A 27,681-nucleotide genomic window follows, 5' to 3' on the forward strand; every position below is an offset into this window, starting at 1 on the left:
TTTATAAATTATGTAAAGCATTAGGACAAGTGAAAGTTACTTTCAAAATAATTCCTTTTGTATTTATAAATTATATAGGCATTAGGACAAGTGAAAGTTACATTAATAATAATTCTTTTAGCTTTTACAAATTATGTGGTCATAGGGGAAGGTGAAAATTATATCAAGGATATTTCTCTTTTTATGAAATTGTTAAATATCAAGAAAATATTTACTTAGTATTTATAAACATAGGAAAAAAATTCAAATTTTCCTTGGTACTTAAATAGAATTAAGACAATTAAAGTAGGTGATCGAAAAGTATCAATTAGGAGTAGTTCTTAAGGAAGAAAATTCCACTATTATTTTCTAGATCTAATAAGTTTCCACAATTTAGGATAAACTCTAGATCCTTAATGAAGTTAAGTGACCACTCCTTGACAAGAGTGGGTTACGAATGAAAGATTGCAAACAAAGACCAACGACAACTAAGGAAAAGACCTAAAGAATGAAGATTAATTGAAGTTTAAAAGGGGAACTTAAAAAAGTCAATTTCAAAGTGAAACTGGGAAAAATCGAAGAGTTAAAAGAAGAACCAAGTTGGAAGGGATTACCTCTAAGTTAAGATCTTGCTCAATTATCTCTTTATTTGTTAGGAATATTGCTTGAAGGAAATTGCTTGTGCTTATAGAAATTGCATACAAGTTTAACTTGATGCACTTAGGAAATTGATTGAATAATAAAAAATCCTAATACACTAAGACTGCAATAGGATAAAAAAGAAAGCACACTAGACCTCCTCAAGGCTAGTTGCGGGTCCCTTTCCAAGGGGAAATAGATTACCACCTCAGAGAGTTTTTGGATCGACCTCAACGAAGAGAGGTCACTCCATAGAAAATCCTTGCATAAGAGGAGTTGAGTGCCAGGGGGGCTCTGGCCAGTCAGCTCTTAGACTCATAAAAATCATCCAAACTCCTATGTGACTCAGGATGGATTTTTTGAGACTCCATTACAAGTTAGGGATGAAAATCTTGGAGAAATAAGGGCCTTCATACCATTCTTCTGTATGGACAGAAGGTGAATACTTGCATAATAATTTTCTATTAAATAAAGAAGCTATCTTTCAAAAGTTTTGTTTTCATTGTTTGTATTTATGATTTTAAATTATGTAAACGAATGCTGTGATTAAAAGGGTTAATTAAGGAAGCTGATTTTATGTGTACAACTTAAACGTGTTAGGTAAGTAGATAACTAAAACTACCCAATTGAGGGAAGCAGGAGGGCATGATCCCTGATAGATCTGCCCTAAGGCAGGGTGGTCTCAATAAGCCAAGAGGTTCTCACAAATTCATCATGTTAAAGTATAGGGAAAATTGACCCCTAGAATCAACTAAGACCTTAACTTCATATCATTTTAGGGGAACAGAGTGAGGCTTTGCCTTATGGGTAGAGGGGTCAACATATTTATACTCCCCTTGTTTCTCACTCTCTTTGAACAAAGTGCGATATGAGTTGGCTTCAGTTCAAGTAATCTAGGACAAGTAGTTGCTCGAAGAGATGGTTAACTCCAAAGAGGAGACCTTAGCTACCCTAGAAACCAAAATTTAGGTCGATTCTCGTGGAAATGACTAGGATCTTTCATTATTGCGAAGTGGACTTGAGAGAGTCTAGGTTACATTATACTCCCCCTTGTTTCTCACTCTCCTTGAACAAAGTGTGATACGAGTTGGCTTCAGTTCAAGCAATCTAGGACAAGTAGTTGCTCAAAGAGACGGTTAACTCCAAATAGGAGACCTTAGCTTGCCTAGAAACCAAAATTTAGGTCGATTCTCGTGGGAATGACTGGGATCTTTCATTATTGTGAAGTGGACTTGAGAGAGTCTAGGTTGCAAACCTCGCATTATTTGAAAGAGTACTGAGCAGTGTTGCCTAGAAAAACCATCTTGATGGACCATGAAATCGTGCCACAAAAGGATGTCTCAAGTGGATATATCACAAATGGATATTAATGAAGATGATATTTTTGTCGATGCTAGGGATGATGTTGTTGGTACTGTGATGGATGGTGACTAAGATTTTTGTTGGTGACACATCTAGTAGAAGATAATGTTGCTAGAGATACACTTGATTGTTGATTCTTCTAGTTGGATAACGCTTGAATGCCAATAAAAGTAAATTGGAGATTGTAGAAGATGGAAAATTTGTTGCTTGAAAGAGTGATAGTGGCTCATGATTCTCCTCAAATATTTGTACTTGTAAAGCAAAATCCCATGTGCACTTACTTCCTAGGGAAGAGTGCAAATCTTTTGTCTTGTTCACATGACATATGATACTACTAGTTTGGGAGATAGGTCAAACTCCAAGCAAGCTTGAAGTGTTGTTGCAAACTTGATGATCCAAAAATGTGGATAGATGATGGTGTAAATAGTATGTGAGCATGTGTATAATCATAGGCTAATACTCAATTAGAAAATTGATCCATGGGTTATTCTATTGGTGATGAAGATTTAGTAAAGTAAGAAATCTCAAGCTAATGTTGATAGGCAAAATTATTGTTATTAAAGGAAAAGAGAGTTGATGAAGATCATGGAGAGAACACCTAAAGATGAAGATTTAATAAAGCAAGAAATCTCAAGCTAATGTTGATAGGAAAAATTATCATTATTAAAGGAAAAGAGAGTTAATGAAGAAGACCTAAAGATAGGAAATGTTGGGGGACAAATGATGCAGTCCAATATGAGTAGCTCATGGAGAATGCCTAAAGATAGGATGGACAAATGCTGGGACAAATGTGGAGTCCAATATGAGTAGCTCATGAGAAACATGGTTTACCATGGATTAATGACATGTGGTGGTTGATTGAATTGGCCCCTTTCTACTTGAAGTATCTTATCACCTTGCTTTGTGATTGATTGGTTGATATTAAGGAAACTGAGATGATGAAGTGAAAAGGGAAAAAGCGCAAGTGACTTAGAGAGATAGATCTAACCACGATTAGCCAAGACTCTCTAGGTATATTAGGGGTATATCCTAATCTTGATGTGCCTTGAGTAAATGTTTAGCAAAAGTAGAAAAAGGGCTAGGGGGTTAGAGACAAAGTTGGCCAACCAAGGTCACCAAAACGTATCTAACTTTTTTGCTCATATCTTTGTCTCTGATTTAGGGGATTAGAGACAAAGTTGGCCAACCAATGTCACCAAAACGTATCTAACTTTTTTGCTCATATATTTGTCTTTGATTTAAGGCTCTAGAAGAGGCTTATTATCTTAATATTTCCACAAATTAATTCTTTAGAGAAAAGTTCTCATCGTTGATGTTATATTCTTGACTTGAGTTGAGCCATTGTTATCCTACATTTATGGTGAAGCTTTGAGAGTACTATATAGTGAAAAAGATACAAACAGTTGATGATAATTATGCTACTTTATGCCTCCGCACCTAAGTAATTATATCGCATAACAAGAAAGGACTTGCAGAGCAACTAGCAATATGTAATTCCTCTTTGGTCAAGATCTATCAATGAATGGGTGATATTGAAGCTTGGATAGTAATTCTAGATTCTAAGCAAGAAAGATGGAGCAAAGAGAGGTGGAGGCATGATAAGTAGAATCTATTTGCATAATATTAATCACATGTTACTATTTGGTTGTCGTGATGAGACGACTATCAAAGTAAGCAAGATCAAGCTATTTCTGTTGCAAGAATGGGCTAGAGATTTGTTATTTTTCTTAAGCTTCTTAATATTCAATTTTTGACCAGTTGCTACACTTGGTAATATATGCATAAGAGAGAATAAGTTGTGATAATTACAATTGTTCATGTGAAGATTTTTGAAAACTCATTCTAGATAAAGACTATTGTTGCAAAAGAGATGTTTATTCTCTTTCCAAGTGGAATGCCAATTTCAAGCAAGTTGAATTGCATCATCTCAGCAAGACCCATATCTATCATAGCAAACAGTTTGGTAAGGGTATAAAAGGTAGAGCCAAGTTGAAGTAACTTCTCCATTTGAAGAGAATTCTCTTTCTTGGCCAACTTTGGAGGCATATTATTACTAAGAGCTTGGTAGAGAAGGGTAAGTAGAAGATCAAGTTTAGTGGGGCTGATCTATAGGTGAGTCTTGGCCAAATGATCGAGTAGTTGTGGCCACCACTTTGTGCCACCCAAGATTATCGGATAGACATAAAATTAACATGAACATAGGACCATATTCGTTAAATTTTTTCCTTTGTTTTTTCTTTTGTTGGGTTGTAGTGGTTTTTTGGTTTTTGGGGGGCAAGGGGCGGCGCCCGGGGCACAAGAATCAATAATATGTTTTTGTCTTTGGCGGATGTATTCCGGAAGCTACGGTGAGCTTTATGAGTACTGGCAGCGGATCTTGCTCTTGAAACGGGACGGAGAGATATCCGAGTATTTTGTTGATACAAGCGGCCTGTGTCTCAGGCAGAAACGGGTATTTTGAAGGAGAAGACACATCTGAAGCCCGCCATCGCCATGGTTTTCCTGCGAATTTCTGTATGTATCCTGCTGTCAGTTCTCCAATCTTTGCCAGCTTGCGCTTGCGTGTTTTTTTTTTCCTTTGAAGGATTGGGAAGGGATGCAAAATTGACCTGTACATGCATAGCTGCTGCAGGGAAATTACTGGTTTGTCATGGCCAAACCAATAATTTATTATGCTAAGTTATGGCTGAGTTTTGATTCTCACTTAGGAGGCGATACGTCGGAATATGCCATGTATAATTGATGTTCTTGGCAGCCGTAATGTCTTTTAAGGCCATATTTCTGATATTTGTGTTCTATTGCCATTTTCGAGGTTCAGATTGATTCATGAAGGAGCTTTTGGGAAGCTTAATATCGGTATTGTGTCCAAGATGATACAATTTAGGATGGTGAGACAATCCGGAATTTAAGCTGAGCATTTGTTTTGAAGCTTGGGTTCGAGGTAGGCCTTGCTTTGTTGGCTTGTCAACTTGCTGACTAATTTGTGTCGTAAGGAAGTCCAGTTAGGTCCTTTGTGTCTCTAAACTGTGTGTAGAACACTAATGTGAAAATGTACAAGGTATGGTTCCAAGAGCCTGATCCGGGTGCTGTTTAGCATACTTTGCACCCCACATTTGTAGAGCGAGTCTTTGCCCAATCTAGGATGATCATGATCAGCATTGACTTTATCTCATGCAGTCACAAACACTCTGCTTTGCGTTTTTTGAACCACTCACTCATGCTCACATGTCTTGCACTTGTGATATCTTGCGAGGAGAAGTCCTTATTGCTTTAGATCATGTCTTGCTGAGGAGAAGAGAAGACCTGATGTTGGTGATACTGATTCCTCAATTTGAGGACCAAGAGTTGTTTTAAAAAGCCCAAAACTCTTGAAATAAATTAAAAGTAGGCCATGACAAAGTCAGTCAAATCATGAAATCCCACTTTTGTACTGTTAGGAGCAGTGTTGCAGCAGTGTAGCCATCCAGTGGCTTATAAAAGTTGGAAACTCAAGGCAATGGTGAGAGTGAAATTAAGGCTATAGTGTAACTTGATCATCCTCTAGTTTTGGAAGGCTCATTGTTGTGAATTGAAGGACTAATCCCTTGAACTGAGCCGTCTTGACTTTTTTGGTCATACCTTGCACAATGGAGAACAACTGAAGCTTATGGTCAAGAATTATTCCCCTAGGTGCCATCATGAGCTGCATAATGTTCTATGAGATGATTCCAATAGTCAAAAGCAAGTGAGAAATGTTGGAGCGTATATTGAAGCTTAGGCAACAATCCTTGCATTTGCTGACATTTGCTGTAGCACTGTGAGCTCCTCCATTGGTGGATAGTCTGTAGGGTGAGTCTATCTTGGATCAAGCATAGTCTCTAGCCCTAAGATGAGCTCCCAAAATCCTTAGGATTTGAGTACTTGTTGGCTTAAATTTGACCAAGTTGTAAAGTTAGTGCCATTCAACCTATTCTTATCGTTGAAAACATTTGTAGCAATATTCAGTCTGTAGTTGATGTTAAGCTAAAAAGGATGCATTACACATTAATCTTCATTAGCTCATTGAAACAGACCCAAAACTCAAAGATGACCAAAGTTTTTGTGTCCCATATAGGAACACCCAAACTTTGGGAGAATCCACATCTATAAATAGATTCTGTCCAAACTACTTGGTTTATCCCATTTCTGCTGGTTTCAGCCATCAGCTCACATCTTCCAATGGCTATTGAAACCAGCCTTTCTTTTTCGAAAGGGTGGTAATGACTTGATAAAGTAATAATTACAGCAAGCAAAAAAATGATAGAAATTGAAAAGTAAATGTTACACCCCTTTGGCCCCAAAAGCTGACACCCCTTGCTATTTCTTTATCTTGTATTGCAATTGGAAGTACACTAAGATTGCTCCAATCTCCTTTGCTTTCCAATGCCTCTTGCTGTCATAAATGACCAATAAGTCTTCTTATCAGTTTGCCCCTTGATTTACCTAGAGATTGGCCTTTGATTGACCCTTGGTTGGTCAAATCTAGCCCCAAATCAATTGGGAATGGCTGGATCTCTGGAAATGTTTCGAAGAGAGTCTGGTACTCAGTCTCGGCCATGGAAGCCGCCACCGTCTCCTGCTTACGGCTTGACGAAGAAATGGGAGCCGTGCCCAAGGTAAAGAGGTAGCGGCCATAGGAACACTAGGTATTGGGATCTCCTGCCCAATCAGAATTAGTGTACCCTTGCAAACATAAACTGGAACCATATGTTAGGCCATAAGAATAAGTACATCATAAATAACACAACACACGAAGACATGCAATCCAATGTGACATCCTAGGTGCTATGAAATATTGACTGAGTATGCTAATTGAGTAAGTTAATCTGGCCTAGTGTGAATTAACCAAATAAGTTTTCCTACAATAGAGCGATAGGTATGTGCATCGAAGGGCTGTCCTAGGGTATCCTTTGACAAGTGGATAGTAGGATCAAGAGGCATGGCCATTGGCCGTGTCTGATCCGAAGTGTGCTGTTCCACTAGCTGAAGTGCGTACTTTTGCTGTGACAAAAAAATGCATCCCCCAAAACGAACTACCTCCATCCCCAAAAAATAAGACATCAAACCAAGGTTTGTCATCTCAAAAGTAGCACTATGCTTTGCCTTGATATCTGCTAGGATAGCAGAATTTGAGTGTGTGATGAGTAAGTCGTCAATGTATAGCAGGATATAGTTGACCCCCTCTGCAATAGATCGAATATATAAGTTTGGGTCATAAGGGGTAGAATGGTATCCAAGAGTCTGTAAGAACTTATGCATCTGATGGAATCAAGATCGCGGTGCTTGCTTCAACCCATAAAGAGCTTTTTGCAAGCGGAATATCCTATCCCTCGGGTTCCTTGAAGAAAAGCTCGGTAGCTGTCCCACATAGACTTCCTTCTTCGAATAACCATTCAGGAAGGCACTCTTGACATCCATTTGATATATTGGCCAACTGTGGTGAGCCGCTAGTGTGAGAAGCAACCGGAAAGATGTCAACCGCGCAGTAGGAGCAAAGGTTTCGTCATAATCAATGCCATGCTTCTATCGAAACCCTTGCACGACAAGGTGAGCCTTGTACTTATCTAAAGTCCCATCAGCTTTTAGCTTGGTCCTAAAAATCCACTTTGTCTTGATGACTTTCTTGTGGCTTGGACGATCCACCAATGTCCAAGTGTTATTTCGGTCAATACTCTCTAGCTTCTTCACCATGGCCTCTCGCCATTGAGGGTGCTGAAGAGCCTCCTGCCATGTATCTAGCTCAGAATGTGCTATGTAATCGGCTGTAAATAGTGACGCAAATGAAGTTTGAGGAGCAAACCAGGCAGATCTTTTAGGTACCTCCAAAGTGGAATCCGATGGTAGGATCTCCGAATCCCACATGGTCTGCTGGTACCGGTGAGGTAATGGGTCTCTCGGAGGGGGCCTGGGAGATAAAGAATCTGCAGTAATATCAGGAGTGGGAAGTAGACTAGGCTCAGTAGGCATGATCTTTGATGATGTGGAAGGAGGAATAGGATCTGAATCTGGTGCAGAGTATTGCATGATATACATCTGCTCAAAAACGACGTCCCTCCTAACGATCACCTTGTTTGTTCGAGAATCGAACAAAGGATAGGCTTTCACTTCAGAGTAATATCCGACAAAAATAAGGAAAGGATAGGCTTTCACTTCAGAGTAATATCCGACAAAAATAAGGAGATCAGCTCGGGGAGTGAGCTTTCCTATCTTATCATGAGACGTGTGTGTAGGCACGACACCCAAAGACTTTGAAGTGGGAAATGACAAGCCGAGAGCCAAAAAATGCCTCATATAGAGTCTTCTTAGGAAGAGCCACAGTCGGGCACGGGTTGAGGATGTGCACCGAAGTATTAACAACGTTGACCCAAAGGCGCTCAAGAAGCTCTGTTGGAAAGAGCATAGAGGATGCCATTTCCATGACTGTCCGGTTCCTACGCTCTACAACTCCATTCTGAGAGGGGGAGTTAGTAGAGGTGAGCTGGCGAAAGATGCCATGCTTCAGTAGAAACTTGAAAAACTCGTGGAAGATAAACTCATCACCGCTATCACTCCTCATGTAACCAACACGACGACCAGTCTGGTTATGAACCAGCATCACCCAAGCAGAAAAATAGGTAAAAGCATTGGACTTATGCTTGAGGAAGTACACCCACATGTATCTAGAATGATCATCCACTATCAAAAAGAAATACAGCGCGCCATTTAAGGCAGCAGTGGATGTCGGCCCACAAAGATAAACATGAATCAATCTAAGAGGCCCCTCAATGCGATGTGTGTACTACTGAGGAAATGGGGTACGTTGCTGCTTTCTGAGCTAACAAGCTTTACACACATCGCGAGCTAGTTTTAGGCGGGGAAGGTCCTCAACCAACTCACGGTGGGATAACTCATAAAGAGAGTCATAACCAATATGCCCTAAGCGAAAGTGCCAAAGATGCTCATTGGTTGTAGGCTCCCGAGATGTGGCTAATGCCTGGAAGTTGTAAAACACGGAGTCCTCGGTTGTCGGCTCGGTCAGAAAGTGTCATGTGGTAAAGGCCATTAGGCTGTGCCTCACCATGAGCAATCACTAAACTAGTATGAGAGTTAAGGATCTCGATTGTGGTTGCTGTAAAGAAAACTGCTCGCCCCAACTAGCAAAGTTGCTAAACAGATATCAAGTTTACCCCAAGTTGGGGGACGCGATAAACATTGTCCAGCGAAGCCAGATCCCTATCCTTGTTAGTGGCAAAATTGACGCTACCTTGAGCTTGAATCTTGAACGAGGAGTTGTTGCCTACGCAGACTCGCGCGGCTGCAGGGGCTCAAATACGGAAAATATCCTCTATAGGAGTCATGTGATGTGTTGCTTCAGTGTCCACAATGCAAATAGGAGCTGAAGTGCTCGGCTGTGAGGAGTGGGTCTCTACGGTATCCTCGCCAGGAGGCGACTCATAGATATGGACGAGACTCGTATCTGATGTCTCTATGGAGACGATGTGGGCCTCTGTAAACCAGTCAGACAATCCCTCTAGAGTTGAGAATGTTATCGACTGAGATGGTTGAGCGGCGGCAGTATGAGTCTGACCTTTAAACTGTCCCTTGCTATCATTGCCTCCCTTGATGGGGGTTGCCCAACTGAGGGGCGGGGGTCTGAGACTTAGATTTGGGTGCTGTGCCTCTTGCCTTTGATCGACATTCATTGTCAAAGTGACCAACCTTTTGACAATGTTGACAATACCTATTCTTTTCAGGTACATTCTACCATCCTTGTTTAAGTTGTGATTGGGAGTTTCCTTGTGATTCCTCGGATTGATTTTGGGTGGAGGTTTGATTTTGTTTGCCCTTCCCTTGTTGCCCCTTCTGAGAACGAGCAATAAGAGTCCCCTTTGAGGAAGAATTCATATGAAATTGATCGAACAACCGTGCGTAATGCAACAACTGACACTCAAATTCATAGAAAGTGGGCACGGTAGGCTTTGAAACTATACCTTCGACAAAATTGAAGTATTTCCTCGGAAGTTTGTTCAGAAACATATGACTTGATCGTCAAAAGACTTGGGAGTCCACGTAGTGGAGAATTCAACAAGAAGTTACCGCCGATACTCGCTTAACTTGACTTTCAAGTCATCCGGGTCAGTGATTTTAAAGAGTTGGAGCTCATGGTGAAGATTTATATTGGTCCTATCTCGAGCCGCATAGCAGTCGGTCAAGTGTACCCATTGTTCTGACGCTAAGTTAAAATGCTGAAGCTAATAATGAAACGTAGGTAAGAAACCTTGTATTAGCTCGATAATAGCGGAGGCATGCCTAGCCTTCCATGAGTGGACAACCTTGTATGGAACAAGTGCAGGATTGGATTGGGGTTCCAACCCTTGCACAAGATCCCATAGGTTCTAGGAGTCAAGGACATGTCTCATCAAGTTCGACCAAGTGGTAAAGTTTTACCCGTTAAAACGAGTCTTGATTATTGAAAGTGTGCTTGGTAGAAGATGAGTTGGAACCATGAGGTGTCGGGAAAGTGGGATAAGATGGAGGTGGAGGGTAAGATGGTGGTGGTGGGTGTGTCTGATAGGAAGAATGAGGGGGAAAAGGTGGATAGGTAGAAATAGGCTGGGAGTGTCCAATGAGTGCCGATTGATGCGAAGGCATTGGAACATGAATGTTTCCATAAGGTGCCGATGGGGGTAGAGAGGCACTAGGACATGAAAGCCTTGTCCAAAGCTTGGCTGGGGCACAACGGAATGACCAAGAGGTCTACTAGGTAATGTTATAGAAGCTTCGGGAGAGACTGGGGGGGATACTCAGGTTGCAATGATTCCGAAAGTGTGTGAGAAGAAGGAACACCACCCAATTGAGGAAAGGATACGGTCCTAAAGGCGGTGCCTATGTTTCCATAACCCCCGGTGCGGTGTGATGTGCAACATGAGGTGTTTGATAGGGGAATGCAAATGGTGTAAAAGGAAGTGGAGAAGTAGCGCAAGAATGTGGTGGGATGGGTGGGTTTTGAATTTGTGGTGTGAAAGATGCAGATGCATTTTGATCATTTTTACCATTTAATGATTGAAAATGAAATGATAATGATGATGCACTATGCAATGTAAAAATAGGAACACCAAATTCATTTTGATTTTGAGAAGTAAATTGAAAAGAAGGAAGGGTAGAAGAAGAGGTACCTGGCTTTTTATCATAATCCCCACGACGTGTGTTAACATACAAGAATTGGTCCTCAGTGTTGAAACATCGATCTAGGACATGGCAATGCGGAAGCTATGGAGGTTGAAAGATGAAGACCAAACTCGTGAAGACATAGACATAGATAAGACCAACTGTTACACAAGTGAATTAGGTTCCAATATTGAGGCTTGGACTCATAAACACAATCTTGTGTGTTGACAATGATACTTTACTGGAAAGAAAAGAGTACTATCATTTCATTAGAAAAGAGAGCAAGTACAATGCTTTATAGGAAACTAGATGGTAGCACTTCTCCTATTGTGCATATGGGATTTTGGTCCTCAACCCTCACTGTTCCTTACAAAGAGACTGAAGTAGGTGTGATTGCAAATATCTCAACACCCCTCCTCAATCACAACCAGAAGTACAAAGTGTGTAGAGGCTTTAGTGAGAGCAACTCCTGCAAAGTGTGGGCATATCATAAACATGACAAAAACTCCAGAGGCTGTTGCAGAAAAGCTAAGTGTGGGTATCACAAACATGATGGACATCCAGAGGCTGTAGTAGGGGCTTCACAAAGTGTACAGAGGCTGTAGTACAAGGCTACATGAGGAGTTTATAAGTTTATGTCCGAAGCATTAGGGCTAGGCATTACAAGGCTAAAAAAGTCCATCTGAATAGAAGGACCGATGAGGTTTGTCCTTCTCATGGTGGTTTTTTTCTTCTTCTTTTGCTCCATTTTCTTCTTTTTCTTTAACTGCAACTAGATAGGCCTTTTGGGACCTCTTTCTGGCGTGGCAGAACTTCTCGGTGTGTCCAACCAGTCCTTTTGCAAAAGTCATAGAAAAGCTGGTTCTTCTTGCCTTTGTACGCCATAGTACAAAGAAGCGCGAGAAAGGATGCAACACCACCAATAAAAAGCCAAAATGATACTTTCCAATCAGCTTCACACCTGCAATCCCAAAACCATTGAAAAGTTTGTAGGGGTGTTGGAGGTGCTCCATTTTACTCTGTGTCTTCAGCATACTCATGTCATTCTGCTATGAATTCTTCTTCAACAAATTTCCAAACAAACCATTTTCCCATTTTGAGAATACTTCCAAGCAGATAGATGCTCAAGATGCTGGATATAGTCATCAACGATGGCGTAATTGCAGCACAAATTGCATATGCTGTCAATCGAGCAGTAGGGATATATCCAGGCCCATAATTGAATTCCACAGGTGATGTAAGTGTGAAGCTGGCAATCACAGCTGTGAGCCAACTAAGTGATCTTAAATGTTCAGATTTCTCTTCCGCATTGCGCCGGTTGAGTTCTGCAAATCTGCACCAAAGGTAACAAGAGTTTTCAAGCCTCCACTGTCGCATGTAACCTTGTTGATACCTTCGTTCTGAGAGAAGGAACTGTCTCTCTAGCTCATGCACCGTGCGCTCTTCGGCTTGAAACTCCATCTCCATAATCCTCCATTGGACCTTTTGAGCGCGCCACCGCGCTCCTCCTCTCTCCAACCCCTTGTCAGCCACGAGTCCAGGGTTTTCAAGGGAGCCTGATTCATACCGCCTTTCATCTTCGTCGTCATCAACACTAGACGCTGAGGCAGAGATATTCTTCTAAACTTTGAAGCATCGCACAAGCCATGGATTTTCTGCTTTATCTTTCTTTGATATTGGTACAAGCCAGCCCATGCTTGCGTCATGAGACAGTGCCGTCTCTTAGATATTCCCCAGTCTCCATCACCTTCCGAATAACATATTTGTGAATATGATGTCAGAGAGTCGTAGGAACACCGGAGTACACCAGTCGATATTCTGATAGAGACGAAGGCTCACACTGTAGCATGAATGGTTCATAGCATCTCACTAGGCACACTTAGAGAGGTTGGAAGGGGGGTTTACTGATCTGAACTGATGTATGCCATAGTCACCATGGCTCCGATACCATGTTGAAACATCGATCTAGGACTTTGCGATGCGGAAGCTATGGAGGTTGAAAGATGAAGACCAAACTCATGAAGACATAGACACAGACAAGACCAACTGTTACACAAGTGAATTAGATTCCAAGATTGAGACTTGGACTCAAAAACGCAATCTTATATGTGGTCAATGACACTTTATTGGAAAGAAAAGAGTACTATCATTTCATTAGAAAAGAGAGCAAGTACAATGCTTTATAGGAAACTAGATGGTAGCACTTCTCCTATTGTGCATATGGGATTCTGGTCCTGGGCCCTCACTGCTCCTTATAAAGGGACTGAAGTAGGTGTGATTGCAAATATCTCAACACTCAGGAGGACCTTTTTCGTTGTCAACGGATTGTACTCTATCTTTCTCATGATTTCTACTAGTATATTGCTAAGCAGAAAAAGTAAAAGACGAACCTAAAGTACCTTGCACCGGAGTGGACGGAAGAGGATGAAAAAATTAAACATACTTCGGATCTCTTTCTCCAATAGGGGAGGGCCCATCCCTGAGGGAGGTCTTGATGGTCTTGTAATATCATTAGATTTATGTGCAACATTTAAAGAGAGAAATTCATGCATACCTTCATTGAGTAGCTTCTCCTGAAGGATAATCTTTCAATCGAGCTCCTCATTTTCTTTCGTCCAAAGTCCATTGATCACATGATATTCTTTAGTGGAAAGTTTGTATTGCCTTTTTTCCATGTTGTTAGAAGTGTCTTTCACCATGTTGGAACTTTATGGAGCAAGTTGTTCTACCCACTCTCGCTCAGTTTTTGGGATAGGTTGTTTTGGAGACTGAATTGGTGTTCATGTGTTCGAAGTCATTTGAACCTACTGTTGTTCTTGCTTCTTGCGGAGAGCTTTTAGATCAAAGGCCTAGTTTTCTTAGAGAGTACGAGGCTGTGATACCATGTAAAGAAATACTTTGACATAGAAACACAAATAACAATCGTACGACAAAGCATAGACTGATAAAAAAACACAATTAGGGTTAGGGTAACTCAGAGACAATGAACACATAAAATAATTGAAGTGATATAAGTGTTGAAAATACAATGCTCATGCAATAAACACACTATGCAGTGAATAAATACTGAACCTCGAACTCCTGTATCTCAAGAATCGGGGCAGGGGTAATGAGCTAGAGAGTGTGTCGTACTTCGAACGGATCCCGAATTGCATCAAGGCAACCCCCGGATGTCATGAGGACATGTATTTTTGAAACCTCACTTAACATTTGGATTAATTTTTAATCACATGATTAAGTAAATGTTGCACATGTGAGGTGCAATTGGGGTTAAAGTAAATTTACGAGCCCGGGATCCGAAGAAATCATGGGATGTCAAAGGCAAAAGTTGCTATAAGTTATGTTGCACAAGTACTTGGTGGTATCTGGTGTCAGTTGTTGGCTTGGGTCATTCATTTTGCCATAAGTGTCAGTTGATGACATTAGAGAAGTGGCGTTTAATGGTACCTAATGCCAATTTGATGGTCAAAGATGGCATAGAGACACTTGGGAATGGAAGTTGCCTAGCCAATTTAATTATTGGCCAGTCATATTTTTTATAGGGCATCAAAATAATTATTAGATTAATTTTCAATATTTAAAGATTAAAAATTAATATTTAATTATGGATAATGCTAGAAAAACCATTTGGGAAGGTTGACACTTGTTAAAAATGCCCATGCAAGATTGAAAAACGTCTTTAGAGGCTGGAGAGAGGCATTTTTAGTGTATTCAGCCTACAAGAGAGAGAAAGGAGATGCTGCTGGTCTGATTTGCAGCCATTGGAGGATCTTTTGAGGCAGCCAGGGGCAGGAGAAGACCAATCAACAGCAAGTGACAGCATCTATAGGCTATTGAGATAGGGGAGCAGCAGTAAATGACCGATTTTCTTCAGTTCTTTGCATCTACAAGTTGTTATGGCAAGGCAATAGCTGCATTTGACTGATTTTCAGTCATCCTTCGCGACAAAACTCTGAATTTTCTCTCTCTACAGCTTTCTCTCTCATCTCCCAGCCATTTTACAGCGTTGCTGCGAAGATCTCAGCGTTTAGACCCTTGGAGGCTGAGAAATTGCAAATTTCTTTGTTGTAAACCCTAATTTATAGCAAAAATTAGGGTTTAGCAGCAGCCTTGGGAAGCGTGCCGGAAATTGGAAGCTCCAAGACTTGGATTCAACTGGGCTGAAGGTGAATTTAAGCTAAACTTAGGTGGAGGAGTAGCCAGCCATTGAATTTGGGGCATTTCCATCGTGTATAAAGTGGGTGAAGGCCAATTAAGTGCCCGAATCAAGGGGCACAATAGATTGAAGACTTGTTGGTCACTTTGAACAGTAAGGGAAGTTTGGATTGCGAAGGGGAGCGGAGGAATCCCATTGTAAATCGACTTCTTCAATAAAGAAATACGGAAAGGGGTGCCAATTTTGGGGCCAATTGGATGTGCATTGTTCAAGATCAGTAGGTAAATTTGTATTTTCAGATCTGCATTAATTGTTTTCTGCTGTAATTAAGTTGTAATTAGGGATTTACCACCCATCCACGGAAGGAAGGCTGGTTACATGGTTCCACTGCCGGGATACCATCAAATCCTTTGAATTGGTGGGCTTGTGGTACTTGATTGCAACTTGGGAATATTGCATTATTGCTGAAATTGTTCTCAGCATTGAGTTACAACAAGCATGTCTTCACATGGTGATATGGGATCAAGTGGAGAGAATGCATCACTCCTTGGTCAATCACGTGGTGAAGGGGGAAATGCAATGACTGATGTTGGGCATGGTTCTTAGCATGGACAGCATGCTGAAAATGTGGGAAATGACCCAAATGTTGGCACTTCAATACATAAAGAGGCTGATGACCAGCAAGGGGCTGAAGAATTTGATGATAACTTCAAGGATTGAATGTGTACATCAGCAAATCTTTTCGCTGAATTGGCAAAGGATTCCCAGTTTACTCAATTCTTAAATGCCCCAAAGAAAGACAGAAAAGGCAAAGAGAAGAAGACACCTTCTACAGCTTTGCGACAGCCACAAGAACTGAAGGAAATGCCTAAGCCTTCTTTAGAAGAGCCCAAAATGCTCGATGAGCACAAACAATTAGTATCGTAGGGTAGCAAGTGCAAATGCATGGCCAACTTGGTAGTGTCAATCCATGGGAATATGGGCAGCAAGGCAATTATGCACATACAAGCATGGGACAGCAAGGATACTTTGGTGATGGTACCATTTTTCATACTATAGTTGGATAGGCACAGAATATGGGAATGTATGGCACAAATCCCTATGGTATGTAGCAGCCAATGCATGGCTCATAACACCCAATGTATGCGGGTAATACAAGTGGAATGCCTAACCCCATGGATGGCAGCATAGGCATGATGCTTGGGGCACAAAGCGGGCCATATGGATATATATCAGCACAGTACTCTCCATGAGCAGGTGGAGAAGTATATTTGTGGTTTGCCAAATGGTATTCAGGATTTTTGCATTAAGTCCATTGTTTCCACCATGTCTCAGCTCATAGAAATTGCTATTATAGCCGACACATTGTTGCATGGAGAGGATGCAGGATTCCATGATAATGATGCCAAGTCACATGTCCAAGAGGCGAAGGCTGAGAAAAAGGGTAAATCTGAAGGTAAAGCTAAAAATCAGGGCAGATCTGAAAATAGGGCTGGAATGAGGAACAAATAACAGTTGTCTTTGAGATACTATGGGCCATTTTAAGTGTTGGAGAGGATCAATGCTGCATGTTGTAGGCTAAAATTGCCTCCACACTGGCAGATACACAATGCCTTTCATGTGAGCTTGCTTAGACCTTTTCATGGAGATGTGTCAGAGGATGTATTTGTTGAAATTCAGCCGGAGGTTGAAGACCTTGATAAAGTATTGGTACCACAGCAAATTTTGGCACACAAAGTGAGGAAGATTGGGGATAAGGGTTCCAAAAGGTACTTGGTGAAGTTTTAGAATTATTCACCAATGGATGCCAAATGGATGGAGGAGGATGACTTGGTAGACCATCCTCAGTTGTTGCAGCTTTGCCTTGATGCTTTCCAGTTAGAGCTGACTTTAGTTCGTGCTCAATCAGGTTTAGCAAAGCAGAGGTCCAGAGTATTACCGGATGCTTGTGAGGGAGCTAGCACCTCCGTTCCTCCAGTTATGGATAGCTCTCATATGTAGTGGATCTCGTATGTATTTAGCATGCATCCAAGATACTGCACTGACAGTATGCTTGCCATGAGGGCACTACTTAGTGTACTAGTCACTGTGAGATGTATGTAGATGAGTATGAGTTTCTTCTGAGCACTGAAACTATACTTTTGCATCAGTTGATGATCAATCTGGCATGAATTTTACCTCAATTTTGAGACAAAAATTTTGATAAGTTTTTGATAAGCTTGAGAACCGTCTATGGTCACTTTTTGGCTTATGCTAATGCTGGAAAAACCATTTGGGAAGGTTGACACTTGTCAAAAATGCCCATGCAAGATTGAAAAACGTCTTTAGAGGTTGGAGAGAGGCATTTTTAGTGTATTTAGCCTGCAAGAGAGAGAAAGAAGATGCTATTGGTTTGATTTGCAGCCATTGGAGGACCTTCTGAGGTAGCCAGGGGCAGGAGAAGACCAATCAACAGCAAATGACAGCATCTACAGGCTATTGAGACAGGGCAGTAGCAGTAATTGACTGATTTTCTTAAGTTCTTTGCATCTATAAGCTGTTGTGGCAACGCAGCAGCTGCATTTGATTGATTTTCAGTCACTCTTCGTGACAAAACTCTGAATTTTCTCTCTTATAGCTTTCTCTCTTATCTCCCAGCCATTTCACAGCCTTGCTCCAAAGATCTTAGCATTTGGCCTTGGAGGTTGAGAAATTGCAAATTTCTTTGCTGTAAACCCTAATTTGCAACAAAAATTAGGGTTTAGCAGCAGCCTTGGGAAGCGTGTCAGAAATTGGAAGCTCCAAGACTTGGATTCAATAGGGCTAAATGTGAATTTAAGCTAAACTCAGGTGGAGGACTAGCCAGCCATTGAATTTGGGGCATTTTCATCGTCTATGAAGTGGGTGAAGGCCAATTAAGTGCCCGAATCAAGGGGCAAAATAGATTGAAGACTTGTTGGTCACTTTGGACAGCAAGAGGAGTTTGGATTGTGAAGGGGATTGAGAGAATCCCATTGTAAATCAACTTCTTTTTCAATAAAGCTAAAGTAATACGGAAAGGGGTGCCAATTTCGGGGCCAATCGGGTGTGCATTGTCCAAGATCAGTAGGTAAATTTGCATTAATTATTTTCTACTGTAATTAAGTTGTAATCAAGGATTTACCACCCATCCACGGAAGGAAGGCTGGTTACACCAGATGTCAACACTAGCAAACGCAGCAGTGAGAAGTTGGGTTTGATGCAGATGGCAGTGAGGAGAGAGAATATGCAGTAAATGCAGGCTGATATGAGAGAGAAAACAGCCAAACGCAGGCTACAGATGTTGGGCGACAGTAGGGGGGAGAGAAAATCTGTCAAACGCAAGCTGGACAACCTGGCAACAACCTGCAAGAGATGGCGACAGCTGGAGGAGAGAGAAAACTGCAAAACGCAGGTTGGACAGCTGGGTGACAGCCTGCAAGAAGCAAACGCAGGGCTGTGATGACGTGGCAGGCTGTACGGTAGTAGGTTTTCGCAGGAACACTCCAAAGTGCGTGAAGAGGGCTGAAAATCAGGCGCCAACTGATGGAGACAGCAATGGACAGCTTCGGCTGAGATGCCCTCCGCGAATGGGGTGTGGGCAGCAAGCTGAAACACGTGAAATCCGCAAAAATGAGATTGTAGGCTGGATGGAGGGCAACATACTTATTTTTAGAAAGATTGGGCCCTCCCAAGTGGGTTTGTACTTATGGGATACAGAAACTGCCTAGAATCGCGTTTCTTTTAAACAAACTAGGTTTCGTCATTAATTAAGTTTTAGGGCTGTTTAAGTAAAGCTAATGCATTTTTAGCTTAATAGGAGGCACTATTTTTCATGCTACGGTGCCCATACCTTGGATGTAAAATTGAAAGGGGAATCAGTCCTTGATGTATTGGTTGCTATCATTTTAAAAGTAATGAAAAATTACATTTCAGTGTACTTGCTTTTTACTAAGGATAAGGTTGATAATGAGTATGTTGAAAACATGTCTTACTTAGAAAAGAATCAGATGTCATTGTTGAAAATGTATGCTGATTACTTTTATTAGTTACCCTTGAGATAGCTATTACCTGAAATGCTGGAAGATCATGGCATAGATCTTATCCCTAAGTCGAGTAAGGCCATGAACAAAGAGAAGTGGAAAGCCGAAGTTAGAAATATGTAGGACGTTTGAAATGAAGCTTGAGGAAGAAATATGTAGGACGTTTGAAATGAAGCTTGAGGAATGGGTTGGTAATAATGGCAAAGTGCTAATACCACTAATAGGCACTGAATAAATGTCACCAATAGTGATACAACCCTCAGATAGATGAAGATCATGTAATAAGCCAAGGCCTCTCAGAAGGTGAGGCATCCATTGAAGATGGCTCCTCCAACGCATGGATGTGAAGGAATACTAATTTATGGGTAACAACTGGTGTAGAGGTTGAGGACTTAGATGATTTAGCTCTATCTTTCACTCCCAAACCGAAGGTGAGGGTACTTCTTCCAACCTTTCTTCTTAGGATGTGTCCCTTTTCCACATTTTGGGCATCTAGGCGTCTCTGAGTTTGTGTTAGAGCCTAAATAAGTCTTTTGTTTATTCTTCTTGTGCTTGGCCTTGATTTCTCCTTCTTCTTCTTCCCCCCTCCCGTAACTGCTATGAAAGCCTTCGTGGAGTTGGATCCATTGGCTCCTACCTCTTTGAGATACTCATCATGCTTTAAGACAATTGGGGCTAGCTCCTTCCATAGAAGAGTCTCTTAGGTCCTCAATTGAAGGAGGTTGATGTAGAAGGCATTGTACTTCAAAGATGGTAATTGAGTCAAGCTCATATCTTGTATCCTCCAACTTGTTGATGTGATTCTTCATGGAAGGAGAGTCATCAATACTAAGTATTCCAAGTTTCTTCTCCAAGGTGATCTGGTGGGCGAATGTCTTCTGATGATACAAAGAAGCAAGTTTTGTCCATACTTTTGCTGTTATCTGCAACCTATATACATGCACTAGAATAGAATCTTGTAGGCTCATGAAGAGAAAGGATAGTCTCTAGAGTTGAGTTGATTCCATGGGGCTGCACGATCCATTGTCGACCCGACTTGGGAATCCTCCATGGATGGGGAACAAGGTGGGTAACAAACTCCCAAAGATCAAAGGTGTCAAGAATATACTCCACCTTACAAGACCAAAGCGAATAATTTGATCCATCTAGCTGGTCTTCTTTGGGTACAAAAGAGAGAATAGGCACTTGCATGGATGGTGCCAAAATAGGCATCCAAGGGAGAGGATGGGCCCTATGGGAGACATGAAGAGAAGGGGAGGAGATGGCTGCTCCCTATTTGTGTGAGCTGGCAAGAGAGGGTTCCCATTCAGAATAGAACTTTGACCTCGGATCTTTGTGACGATCATGCCGCCTCTCAGAGGGAGTATGAATAGACTCCTCATTTGAGTCATCAAATTTTGGAACCGTGATATTCCATGTCTCTGACCTTGCAAACATACTAAATCTGCTGTGTTTGACTGTAAAAGAGCTGAACGGAGAGAACAATCAGCTACACTTGCAAGAAAACAATTGTAGACGACCCCCCATTTTCTCGAAAGCACCTATAGAACGCAAAAAATCTGCATTTTCTATAGCAAACAACAGGCTGAAAATTTACTTTTCCAGCAGTGGGGTGGTCTTCTCTAAAGGAGACCTCTATGTCCTCACTTAGGCCATGATACCATGTGAGTGCGCAATGGAAGAGGAACATGAATAGGGAGGGAAAAAGAGAAGAGAGAAGACAGTAAGAATGAAAGAGAAATCTGCACTGAATCTGGAAAGAATGCTGAATACAATGATGGACTGATCAATCCTTGCATGCAGCCCAAAGCATTAGTAGGGAAGGCACTGGATTAGGCTAGAAAATGATGGCAGCATTGGAGACAATGAACAGAGACGGAGATGGAGTGTGCAGCAGCTCTTGCGAATGATAGAGAAGAATGCTGCAATCTGAGTGAGCTCCTTTAGAAGATAGAAAAGAATGATCTTCCCAAAGTGCCCACCAGCTATAAATAGCTGATATGCCTCTTAACTGGCCGAGCAGCCAGCAGAGCCACTAAACGTGGCAGTCCGCCAGTTAAATCTGGCCGACCAGCACCTACAGAGACCGTAAATGCTGAGGCTGACTGATGCTTGGCAAAACCAAGAAATGGACACTAAACTGACTGAGAAAAGAAATGCATGCTCCGAATAGAGCTGCCTCCGCTGTCAAAGCACACGACTGACATGTCAGAGGTCCTAATGTCCCCTGTCTGACTCAGACTCAGGCTCACAGGCAGGAGATAATAGTGCATGACAAACAAGATTGCTAACAACAACTACCACTTTGGTATAGGCTTCCCTTCTCTTTACCACTCTTGTTCGTGCTTTTATAGTAGACACCCTAGAATTGAATCTCAGCTTATGCTACTGATGCTAAGTTGTGTTTAGACACAAAATCTGCAGACACCATCACGATACTTTTATAAGCTCTCCATGGTAGTTTTTGCTGTTGGATGTGCTAATGCCAAGCTTAGCTTTATAGTATCTTCTACAAATATTCAAAGCAGTTCTGTTTGCATGTACGAACCATTATTGTTAATATTGGAGAAATAAATACCTAACTACATAATATAATGGAAACATTTTGCACATTTGGACATGACGTGTATTTTGTGGTTGTGAAGGCTTTTTGATTTAAGTGCTGGCCACAAAAATGAGTGTGGATGTGCTTCAACAGTTCCCCCAAGATGGGATAATCAAACCTCTGGATGAGTGTCATCATTTGCAAGGTAATTTAGTGGAACAGTAGAGTATTCTTGTAGCAAAAGTAGAAAAACAGGCTATGTGTTCATCTTTCTATGATAATCCAGACATGGAGGCATCTTTTTCGGTGAAGTTATATCCGGATGGCTTTGTGATTGGAAAACCACTTGAGGTGATTCATAGTCAGCTGTTCTTTGCATATCTTATTTACTCAGTTTTTTTGAGCATATGAATTGACCTAATGCTGTTCCCCCTTTCTGGGCCCTTTTTAGCAAGGAAAGTCAATACCACCACCTCTTGGAGTGATGGACTTGATGCACCCATACAACCGCACTAGTGAATCTTTCCTGCGGGTATTGATCTGTTTTATCCCTGCAGAGGGTACATATTTTAAAGTAGTTCTCAAATAAAAGAAAGTACTAGCTTTCCAAACCAAAATTTCTCTGGATGCTTTTATGTGCTTTTAAGTTGACACATCATTATTTTGCACTCTTGTCATTGTGTCTAGGCTCTTGATGGAGGCTGGATTCCAGGTGCGCTCCTTGATGACATACCTTGCAAATATGTAGATGGATGCATAGTTTGTGAGGTGAGTACACCCGATGCTTAGGTTTTTCAAACTTTTGTCATTTACTTGTGTTGAGCTGAAGCAGATAATGGAAAAAGACATGATGTCTGTAGATTGCTAAGAGCAGGGACATTGCAAAATTATCTGTTGGATAGAGGAGAGGAAGAAAGGGAGGGACAATGCTCCTATGCACTTAGCCCAGCCATTGCCATTGGAATTGAACTGTATAAAGGGAATTATTAACTCAGTGCAATGGAGAGAGGAAAGCACGATTATAAGATCTATAAAAAAAATTATGGTGAAGATAACAAGAGGTCAACAGGAATTGTTATGTACTTTTTGAGAACAATACCCTTCGCAAATAATATAATATAATGTCTAGTCTTTGACAGCTTATTATCTTACTTGGGGTTGGGTGGTTATATGCTATGAATTTTGCAAATGCTTGGCATTGCCACATCTTTTTTTTCTGAACGGCATAATGTCAACCAGAATTTTTGAAGTAAATAACATTTTCATTGTATATTGAATACTCATTCAATCAGGTGAAATAATAGCCTTCATTCTGTTTTTCAGATACATGATTATTGTGCCAATGCTCCTGAGACACAGTCACCTCTTCTAACAAAATTACCCCTCGATTGGTCGCCAGTCATATACAAGATTACTTTAAAGCCTACAATGGAGAGTATCGTGAAGGATGTTTCTTCAATGATGGATGATAATTGGACTTACGCTGATTTGACGGTAGGTGCCCTTTTTTACTAAAATTTTGTCTATATGCTAGAATTGGAACTGAGAGAGTGTACAGGCTAGAAATTTATCTCTATACTCGTAGAAATAAAATATCAAATGCGTTAGTCTCATAACAACTTCCTTCTTAATCGTAGGAGATTGAGTCCAGAATTTTGAAGACTGTACAACCAGAATTGAATCTTGATCCAAAGCCAAGCTCTAGCCAACCTGATAACAAATCATTGGTACTGATGCTACTCCCTTGTGAGCATTATTTCTTTTTTTACATTTCATACAAGAGTTATAATGACAGACCCCTTATGCCTTGTGAATGGAAAGCTGCGGTCCAGTCAGAGGATATTCAAACACTATCGTAGCAAGGGTGCTTTAATTGATCGAAGATTGCGTAATGCAACATCAGCGAAGGCTATGGTTAGAGCAAGCAGTCTAGCCAATAGCAAAAAGATTTCCTTTGAACTGGTTCCAGAAAGGGTTTCTGGTGAAACAACTTCGGACTCTGTTGCATCCAAGTCTTACCAAAGTTTGGGGCCCACTGGCCCTGCTACACAGATAACACAATCACTCTTGTCACCAGCTTCAAACATACCATTAACAATGGCAGGATTTGAGCCGGTTGGGCTTGGTGGGGACAACAAACTATTCAACCCTGGGAAAAGGGATGTCAGAGATTACAGAGTCAGAGTTGACACGACAAAAATTAAGCAAGAGCCAATGGGGTTAGACAAACAATCACAGTCTGCAGTTAAGTTTGATCATAAGCTGGGTATAGAACCAGGGGTAGCTTCGGAGAATAAATCAGAGTTAATAAAGCTGGAAGTGCAGTATCAAAAGGAAGTGAACTCAGAGCAGCAGAGACTGGGAGATCCTATGTATCTGGAGCAAGACCTTGATATTTCATCGCAAAAGCTAATACAGCAGAGTCTTGAAAAGCCGCAAAACCTTTCATGGCAGGTGTTGAGTCCAGCAGGTGATAGAGATAATAGGCAAGATGACTTGCTGCAGAGGAAGAAATCTATGTTGAGTCCTAAGATAAATAGTAGGTCACCCATCCAATCAATGTCCAGTGATGTCTCTCACCTGTCACAAGGGGCAGTTCATAACATGGCCTCTGTGATTGGTTCATCTACCAACCCCAATATAGTGACTTCCTTATCATCTGGTCTAGCTCAGCAAAAGGAAAAGCTACAAATGCAGGCTGCAATAGGCGCATCTGGACCCTTGGATCCTATCATGCAACAGCTATCAAGACGGAGGACAAGTTCTCTTCCAAAGAATCCCACGAGTGTTACAGGGGTGGCATCCCCTAGCAGCACAGGAAATTCTGGGGGAATGGGAAACATTAATAGCCCTTCAACTGCAAGCATACCTCCTGTTGTGAAAAATGAAGCCATGCCAGTGGTTGGGCAAAGAAAAGAGCCAGGAGACAACTTTGGGGCCCTACTTTCAATAGCTCAGCGGTATGCTTTGCAATTACTGCAAAAAGTAATTGAGCTCTGTTTGGATTGATATTTCATGTAGCAGCTGGTTGACATTTGTTTTGGTGGATATAGTCATGGACTTCCAGCAAAGAGAAGAAAAGTTGAGCAACTGCCTGAAGTTAAGAAAACCTCTCCTTCCTGGCAGTTGCTACTAGTTGCGTTAGCCAATACTTCCACCGAGGATATAGACATACCCAAGGGACAGAGGAATATGGCTGATTCATTAGCAGGAGGAAATGTAAATGTTCGCAAAACACGCTTTTTACTATTTCAGCGCCAGGTGTTTCATGGTCAGTGTTCTCCATCGTTTCTTTCTGCTTGGCATTTAATGCTCAAAGTGTTTTGGAAGACTTACATCAGGTTACTGGTCAGGAACTGTTTTTCGCCAAGTTCATGTGCGGCTTGTTATGTGTGAGCGAGGGAAGGATGTAATGGTGGAGGCAGTTGTACAATTTGGCGATGATCAGGATGATGAGACACTCAACTCAGTCCCACATCATGTGCTGCCTACAATGCCAAATGCTGTAAGTTGTGCTATATGTATGGGCAAATTAGCATTGTTTAATTAGCTTTAAGGAACTTTTAGGTCTGACTAGTTATGCCTGTTTGATTGTGCAGCATGCTGCAGACAGGTTCGCAAGACAGTTTTGCACTCTGGTAAGAAGAAAGATGTCCTATATACTAATCAAAATGATTTGTCAAATTAAATTGGCAGGTGTTGCAAAGTTTGTGTGCTTCTTTTCTTATTGTATCCCATTTAATGCAGATGTTAAAGGAGGGATTTGAGTTGATAGACGACCAAGTGCATCCAACCATGCAACGCAATCCGCAAACCAATGCAGCTTCCAATGCTCGATCTCTACCAGCTGCTGCTTCAACTCTTGGAAACAATCTGAGCCAGTTATCCTCACCTCGTGCTATGATGAACCAACATATGCCAACCCTGGGAACTGTTAGCAATTTAGCAGTCATGCCTCAAATGCAACCAGCTGCACAGAATGGCCTTGCGGCAAACCACATGCCTCCACCAGGAAATGCTGCAAATCGACAGATTTCTGCTGGCTATTTGGGTCAGGCAGGAAATAACCAGTCTTCAAAGCCGTTACAGTTAGATGGGGCAGCTTCTCAACTTACTGGCCTACAACATCCACAACATCACCAACAGGCCCTTAGTCAACGTGCTCAGCAGATGTTATTGCCAAGTCAGCTTTCTCAGCTCAGTCGTAATCCAGGGCAACAAATCAATCCACAGATGGCTGCTAATGCTGGTCAACTGCACCAATATTTTCAGCAGCAGCAGCAGCAGCAACGCCAACAGGCACAAACAGTCCTTCAAAGAAAATTTGTAGGTATGGGTGGCTTAGGGACCATGGGAAGCTTGGGTGGAGTAGGCATTCCTGTTAGTGGTGCAAACCAAGGTGGCCTGGGAAATGTGGTTGGTATGAACAATGTTGTAGGTATGGGAGGGATGAATAATGTTTCTGCATCTATGGCTGGTATCTCAAGTCTCAATAGTGTTGGACATATGACTGGTTTAAACACGGGGTTGAGTAACTTGATTGGGCAACAGCTTCGTCCAGGTACTTTGACACCAGCTCAGATGGCAGCATTATCTTCTAAGGCACACCTCACACAAGGGCAGAGTGGTCATCCTGTTGGTGCAACTAACTCAACTGGAAGGAACTCCGTGGAAAGCCTGACAGGAATGAACATGGCAAATCAGGTACATATGTCATCTGGCTTGCAACTGAGTCGAGTGGGGAGGGTTGGTTTGACACCAATGCAGCGTGCACCGGGCACAAGCATGGGCAGCCCAAAAGTTGCTACCTCAAGTGTAGCTTCTGTTGCTGCTCAAAATATGTACTTGAATTCTCAACAATTAAACCTGCAGCAGCAGGTCAATTCATTGCAGCAGAACCCTCAGCAAGGATTGAGTATTCAACAGTCACAGTTAACATCACAACAACAGGTGAATGCTCAAATGCAACAGCAACAACAGCAGAATCCGCAGCAGCAGCTAAATTTGCAGCAGCAGCAGCAGCAACAGCCACCAAAAACGTCGCAGCAACTGCTTAATCCCCAAGCATCACTAATAACACAGTCCCAACAGCAACAGCAAATCAATTCCCAGGGTCAAATGAACCCTATCACCCAGCAACTCAATTCACCACTGAGCCAACAATTAGTTGGAGGCCTTGGGTCAATAGTAGGAGGTCCAGCAAGCCCACAGCTGAGCTCTCAAAGTTTGGGAAGTGTAACAGGTGCTTCCATGGAGGCATCCACTGCCAGCCATGGTGCGTCTTTGCCATCATCTGGCCAGTGAATGTAAAGTGAGTGGTTATGGAGTGCTAAGATTAACCATAATGATGACTAGATTCTAAAGGATAACTTGCAGCCTACAGTCTGCACCTGCTTCACTTTTGTTCTCACAAATGAGTAATATGTATTCAACAATCACCTTTTATTGTAAAGCTAGACGGGCTAAGATATAATATTAGACTCACATGTAGAACATGAACTGTCAATTGTACTGTCATTACAATGCAGAATTCATGATATGCTTAAGTGAGTCACATCATAGTATTGTTGCCCGGACCCAAAATCATTGTCCACAGTGGGCTACTCGCTCTAATAGAGATGTACAGATTCCAATCAAATAGATTTTATTCTTATGGTGACTTAGAGACGAAGTCATTTAATTGTTCTTCAATCCTAGTCTTAAGATCTGTAAATTTAGCCTAATATCTATTTCAGATGTGGTTACCTACCTTTCAGAGTGTCATAAGGACATGAAATTTTGAGATGGTTTAATTT

General features: G+C 41.6%; 1 protein-coding gene and 1 pseudogene across 4 annotated transcripts; one reads left to right on the forward strand and one right to left on the reverse strand.

Moving 5' to 3' along the window:
- Positions 1-4,280: 4,280 nt before the first annotated feature.
- Positions 4,281-27,545, forward strand: LOC148025253 (protein PHYTOCHROME-DEPENDENT LATE-FLOWERING-like). Of its 4 annotated transcripts, none has more exons than XM_087692250.1 (13): positions 4,281-4,494; positions 4,799-4,921; positions 21,987-22,091; positions 22,173-22,237; positions 22,338-22,418; positions 22,574-22,654; positions 23,210-23,380; positions 23,524-23,613; positions 23,708-24,846; positions 24,940-25,157; positions 25,240-25,391; positions 25,486-25,524; positions 25,634-27,545. In XM_087692250.1, the coding sequence occupies exons 3-13, from the start codon at positions 22,016-22,018 to the stop codon at positions 27,188-27,190; spliced, it is 3,669 nt and encodes a 1,222-aa protein (XP_087548376.1). In that variant the 5' UTR covers positions 4,281-4,494; positions 4,799-4,921; positions 21,987-22,015; the 3' UTR covers positions 27,191-27,545. The 4 variants fall into 4 exon arrangements, with proteins under 4 accessions (XP_087548376.1, XP_087548377.1, XP_087548378.1 ...); XM_087692251.1 differs by having other exon boundaries at positions 4,799-4,868; XM_087692252.1 differs by lacking the exon at positions 4,799-4,921.
- On the reverse strand, positions 9,303-12,710 carry LOC148025254 (uncharacterized; annotated as a pseudogene).
- Positions 27,546-27,681: the final 136 nt, after the last annotated feature.

This window comes from Lygodium microphyllum, chromosome 14 (genome assembly GCF_053477565.2).
Source record: "Lygodium microphyllum isolate KBCC chromosome 14, Lygodium_microphyllum_v1.1.10, whole genome shotgun sequence".
NCBI classification, from domain to species: Eukaryota; Viridiplantae; Streptophyta; class Polypodiopsida; order Schizaeales; family Lygodiaceae; genus Lygodium; species Lygodium microphyllum.